The sequence below is a fragment of the Mandrillus leucophaeus genome, unplaced genomic scaffold, assembly GCF_000951045.1.
Source record: "Mandrillus leucophaeus isolate KB7577 unplaced genomic scaffold, Mleu.le_1.0 Scaffold118, whole genome shotgun sequence".
NCBI classification, from domain to species: Eukaryota; Metazoa; Chordata; class Mammalia; order Primates; family Cercopithecidae; genus Mandrillus; species Mandrillus leucophaeus.
The window spans coordinates 1,195,294-1,201,644 of record NW_012100098.1 but is presented as its reverse complement, the minus strand read 5'-3'; the positions used below and the strand labels follow the sequence as shown (position 1 = coordinate 1,201,644).

The 6,351-nt window shown below is 46.1% G+C and overlaps 1 protein-coding gene across 1 annotated transcript in view; it reads right to left on the bottom strand.

The window, feature by feature from the left end:
* The window catches only part of LOC105528330 (keratin, type II cuticular Hb1-like), a 5,621-nt gene extending 4,362 nt beyond the window's left edge, over positions 1-1,259 (bottom strand). The window contains exons 1-2 of the mRNA XM_011965039.1: positions 891-1,259; positions 5-80 (exon numbers count right to left, since the gene is read on the bottom strand). Coding sequence (XP_011820429.1) covers positions 5-80; positions 891-1,259 — 445 coding nt within the window. The remainder of the gene's footprint in view (positions 1-4; positions 81-890) is intronic.
* Positions 1,260-6,351: the final 5,092 nt, after the last annotated feature.

Here is a 6,351-nt window from a genome sequence, read left to right as displayed (position 1 = left end):
TTGCTCTGGCAACACTCGCGGTTCTGGAAGAACTGCAGCTTTGTCTCCAGCAGCTTGTTCTGCTGCTCCAGGAAGCGCACCTGCCATTCAGGGTGGGAAGGAGGGGCAGATGGTTTCTGGTGCCCCCAAAGACAGCTCTGGGGACCTGGTGGAGGAGGGATACTTTAAGGGAAATCCCCAAATCTGGAGCTTATCTGCGATTGAGTAGAGGTGAGCAGTGGAAGACAGAGTTTCTGGGTTTCCTGGTCATGATCTGTGCCTAGATTTCCCACTCAGGAATGGAGCAAGGGCTGGGTGGTGTCAGTGCCTGCTCTCTGGGGAGCTGAGTGACCCCAAGCAGATGAACACAGTGGAGGCTCAGCTCCTCACTCTGAAGCCAGGTGAGGCAGCATCCCTCACAGGCAGAGTACCCAGGTTCGGATCTCAGATGGGATTTCTGGGGATGGTGCCAAGTAGAGGGTGTCTAAATTGAATCACCATCTGGAAGGGAGCTCAGGTGTTCCAGCTCTTCCCCTATGTCATCTGGAAGTCAGTGCACCCTACTTTCTCACCCTGGGGCTGCCCAAACCCCTCTGAGTTCAGCAGCAGCGGTCACATGTCCCCCACCTCCAAATCCCTGATGTCTAGCTTGTGTCCCAGAGCAGCCTGGCCACACTTTTCCTTCACAAGCTCCCTGTATCTGAACTGTCAGCTGAGTCTGCGTCTTGAGTGCCTGTGTGTGTCTCTGTGTGTGTGTGTGTGTGTGTCTGTCTGTGTGTCTGTGTGCCTCTCCCATCAGACTGGGATCTCAGGCAGTCAGAGGTCTTTATGTCTCTGACTCCATCCTCAGTGCCCAGCCTTGGCTGTGTAGGTGGTGGGAGTTCAGGAAAGGTGTGATCCAAGACACTCACCTTGTCGATGAAGGCCGCGAACCTACTGTTGAGGCACTTAATCTGCTCCTTCTCCTCCTGCTTCACACACTGCGCGTTGGGGTCGATCTCCAGGTTGAGGGGCGTGAGGAGGCTCTCGTTGACCGACACGGTGGTGATGCATGGGGGGCTGGGCCCGCACACGCCCCCAGAGCGGTAGCCGAAGCTGCGTCCACAGGAGCCGGCCCTATAGCCTCCGCACACGCTGTGGCTGCCAAAGCCCCCAGTGAGGCCGCGGTAGCAGGAGATGCCACGGTAGGGGGCGGCGGTGATGCAGCAGCGGCCAGGCCGGGGCCCGCAGGCCGAGATGCAGCTGAAGGCGCGGCCACCAAACCCTGATCCGCAGGTCATGGTGCTCCTGGATGTTTGAGTTGCAGAGGACAGGATAGGGTACCTGGAGTCCTGATGGAAACTCCAATGTGCTCCTCAGGGCACTGCAGCCCTATTTATGCGCAGATTCTGAAGGGGCTTGGCTGTGAAGATGATGTTGGGGCAATTTGTGCTTTATGGGCTTGGGTGGTTAGCCAGGTCCAACGCCTCTCTAGACTGTGCTTTAATGGTGGAGTGGCCTGCACCCTCTTCTTTGTAAAGGATGTCAGCCTTGGGCTCTAGGGGGAGTCAGCATGTTTCATCTTCAAAGTGTCTTGCCAGCAGGGCACTCCTTCATCTGTAGGTATTGGGGAGGGAAGGGGAAGGCAGAGGAGAGGAAGAGAAGGAGGAGCAGGGCCTGGGGAGGGGAGGAGAAGGGAGGCCAGGTGCTGGGAGAAACTGGAACGAGGAGACCTGTGTGTTAAGTGTGATGTGGGGAGAGGGGTTTCAGGAAAGGCTGAGGCATTCATAAACCCTCCCTTATTTCCATCCCAGCTGTGGCTCAAGTGCTCCTGAAACACAAATCTGGATTTCCCCGTCTCCAGATTTTTCAGTTGGCAGCTGAAAACCATCTCACTTTCCTACCATGGGAACAATCAGCAGATTATGAAATATTTGTCTTTTATCTTTCTTATGATGAGAACTTTGAAACATTGAGAAAAATTGGAATAATACAACATGCATGTATTGATGCTCCACCTGGTTACCTCAATTCAACAGTTAACATTATACCGTATTTGCTTTCGCAGTTGCCCAATTATCTGAGTGGCAGAAAGCACGGCATGTAACCCTTAAATACATTAGTAGGAATTTCTTAAGAATAAGGAGAGTACTATTTTCTTATGCAGGAAAACTAGCAATAATTCCAAAGCACCACTTACTATTCATCTCAGATTTAATTTTCCTAACTGTCCTAAGAACTTTAAAACTAGATTTTACATAATTTAATTTGTGGCTCTCGCCCTTGTATTTTCTATAAACTGGAAATTAAATCTTGAGCTGGGATGTCCAATTTGGTAGACAACAGGCAGATGTGGCTACTTTAAGTTAGTAAAAATTAAATAAGTTAAAAATCTAGTTACTCAGTTGCACAATCCACATTTTGAGACCTCAGCATCTACCTGTAAGTGGTGCCTACCTTACTAGACAGTGCAAATAAAGAACACTTCTTTATTATTTATTTTTATTTGATTTATTATTTATTTTCACATAAAATTCTGTTGGACAGCACTGGGCTAGAGGCTCGATTAGGTTTAAATTAAACATTGTTGGGTAGAATACCTCATAAAAGATGCTGTATAACTCTTATTATGTCACCCTAGGAAGCACGAAATATCAGATTGGTGATGCTAAATTGAATCACAGCTGGACGCAGTGGCTCACACCTGTCATCCCAGCACTTTGGGAGGCCAAGGCGGGTGGATCACCTGAGGTCAGGAGTTCAAGACCAGCCGCAGTGGAGGAATTTAAGACCAGAGATGGTGAAATCCCGTCTCTACTACAAATGCAAAAATTAACCCAGTATGGTGGGATGTGCTTGTATTCCCAGCTACTCGGGAGGCTGAGGCAGGAGAATCTCTTGAACCCGGGAGATGGAGGTTGGATCACTTGAGTACATTTCCCCCTGTATTTGGAAAAACTGTGTAGAGAATTAGAATTATAAAGAACTGTGTAGAGAAACATAGATCCTGGTTTGATAAGAATATGTTTCTTTTCAATTGATCACCTACTATGTGATCATCATTATATATCATAAATGATCTCTAATTCTCACATCAATCATATGAAGTATGTACCATTATCCCCATTTTACAGATGAGGAAACCAAGGGTCAGGGTGGTTAAATAACTTGCCCAAAGTCTCCCAGCTGGTAAGTGACAGAGCCAGGAGTTGCAATGCCTTCTTACCTATAAGCTGTGACAACCCCTCGACTTCCTAATCCTTGGATAAGTTCAAGAGGGTAGTGAAAGTTGTTTACAGGGGAATATCTGTGAATTTAGGGTGTGGGAGAATCTATCTAAGGAAGACAGGCAGAGTCAGAGTGGGTTGGGATGGTTAGAACCATGAGGGGCCCTTTAGGGACATGTGGCACATGGCGATGTGAGGCTATTTAGGGGCTGGGAAGGAGTATGAGGTAGATGTGCAGCACTCTGTGGCTAAGAATTGAAGGACGGGATGGAAAACATCAGTTTTAGTTATTTGCATACCTCTGGTATATGACAATACTTTGATAGATTGTACTATGTTCTACTTACCCAATGAACCACCCCCACTCCAATAGAACAGGTCCTAGAAAAATTAGCTCATAAAGTACAGAGGTTTGCATTAAATTGAGGAGAAGAAAAGGGAAGTGAAATGACCTGGCTTGTAGCCCCCTGGAGCTGCTGTGCTTCAAGGGCAAAGGCAGAAAGAGTAGCCTTAGGGAATGAGAACAGGTAGGATTGATGGAAAAAGAGAGAAGAAAAAAATAGAAGAGAGTAGGGCTCAGGGTATTTGTGCAAAACATTCAGAGTGTGGCCTTGTGACAGGACAAATGTGGGAGGTCACAGATGGTGTTGAGCTATCTGGTCACCCTAGAGAAGAGTATGGCACTGCTATTCCTTTGTGAGTTCAGGGCAGCTGGGCCAGCACTTCTGAAGCTCTTTGTACCCTCATCTGCAATTCTGGGCACTGCCCACAATTGCGCAGTGATGTCCCCAGCAAAGCAGCGGTTGGATGTCCTGAAGAGCACTATGAGTCAAAGTACATCTCATCCACACTTCACCTTTTCTACCAGTATAACTCCTTATAAAAACAGCATGTATAAACACAAGCTAATTATTAATGGCTGGTCCTTACTAAGCAATTTTAAAGATGTAAGAAGCAATTTAAAACAAGGTATGAAAAATGCAAACGTTGACACCATTTCATTGAACTTCAGGAATTAATTGCTGCTAATTTTTGAAGACCTAAAAAGACATTCAACTTGTTTTCTTCAGAGAAAAAAAACCTTGTCATGGGGAAGGTAGGAGGGGAGGGAAGATGGCAGAGAGGAGGGGAGGGAAGATGGCAGAGAGGAGGGGAGGGAAGATGGCAGAATCTCCACTCTATGGTCTTGGCTCTGGCAAGGTAAAGAGGAAAGATTTTAACTTTATGGAGGTAACAATTATTTTTATTGTGAAATATTTCAACACAAAAGAATGTATAGGTGGTTAGATCTGTACCAATACCTACCACTTACAGGAAAAAATAGAACATGTATGTATTTCAGGAGCTTCCTATGTACCTCGTTCTGATTGTACCCTACTCCTTCCTGGCCTAGGGTGACTCTTCTCCTGCATTCTGTGTTTAATTATTCCCTTGCTTTTCTTACAGTTTTAAAACCAATGTACCCATCTTGCAATGACATATTGTTTCTTCTTCCAGCTTTTGAACTTCACATAAATGGACTCATGTTGTATGGATCCTTGTGCACCTGGTTTCTTCCATTAAATGCTGCTTCCTGTAGCTGTCCTGTGATCATTTTCACTGTGGATTTCACTCATTGCATGGCTATACCACAGTTTATTTGCCTTTCTACCTCAATAACCGCACGGTTGTTTTCAGAGTTCTGTAGATCGAGCAGAGCTGCTATGAACATCCCTTCCCATGTCTTCTGGTATATTTGTGCAAGAGTTTTTCTGGGGTATGTGGCTATTTTTTTTTAAAGTTATGTAACTAGTAGGTGTTTCATGTAGAAAACTATTTTATGACTATTCTTCCAAACTTAATAATAACATCTTTTGATGTTCATCTTACACCATGCTAGATACTATTTTAAGAGTCCAACATGCATTAACTCATTTAATTTTTACAGTTACCCTTTGAGGTTGGTGTTATTATTCTCATTTTATAGATGAGGACACTGAGGTCTAGGGAGGTTAAGGCTCAGGTTGTGTGTTAGTAGAAGAGCTTGCACCCAGAGCCTGTGTGTCTGATCCCAAAGGAAGGGATGCGTTTATCCCATTGCGCTCCCTTCTGTACTCCATCAACCATCAGTAATAAGTATCACACAGTAGCTGGTGTTTGTACATAACATACAAACACAAATACTCATCTTGCCCCATGCCCTCTGCAGGGCCATGGAGGTTGCTCTCAGGGTTCAGGGCCAGAGGGTATAGGAGAGCTCACCCTTGTTCTTGGCGAGCTTCCAGTATTAAGAGAAAAGCTGGACACATACCCAGATCATGAAAAAAAATGCAAACCCTGCAACACATCAATATGCACAAAAGTTTTCTTTGTGGATATATTCCAAGGGCTTGGCACATAGTAGGTGCTCAATAAATATTTGTTGAATGAATGAAAAGAATACCAGCTGCATATTAAGTGCTAAGTAATGGAGCCATCAAAGCTTGGTGGTTTATTGTGCAAAGCTATGTGGTAGGATAGGGTGGGGACACAAGAAGCAGATGATGTGGTCATTCCTGGGGGTGGGGGTGGAGAGAGGTGACCTTCCTTGCTGGGGCCTGAAGGAAGAATGAAATGAGTGAGATGTGTCCTTAACCCAAGCAAAGTCCTTGGCTTGGGTTATAAGCGGGTGGTAGGGAAAGTCAGTCAATGAGAGCAAGGATCTTGAAGGCCTTGGGGCAGACTAGAGACCAGAGGCCAGATTGGAGAAGGAAAGAGAAAAGTGAATCAGAGGAGATTTCTAGGAAAAGAGGCAGAAATAAATACTTGGTCTTAGACTATTATTTTCAAGGGCAACTTAGAAGAAGAGAAGGAGAGTGCTGCATGGGTGGAGAAGAAAATGAGGGAGAGATCTTGGGCGATAGTCAGCAAGAGGAGGAAACTGGAGGACAGTGGAGGAAAAGTGGGAGAAGATCTGGGGAGTATGGTGGAGGGGTCACTCCAGGGATGAAAGAGCAGAGGAGGAGGTGGATGGGGGAAGCAGCACAGCACCAAGGAGAAGTGTGTGTAGACCCACTGGAAGAGGTGGGCACCATAGCTCCAGATTTATAGTAATGAACCCTCACAGGGCAGGGACATGGGGTGAGGGAGGTGCAGGTACTCAGCTGGTTAGTGGGATGAATGTCACCAGGATGGAGCTTTTGAGTCA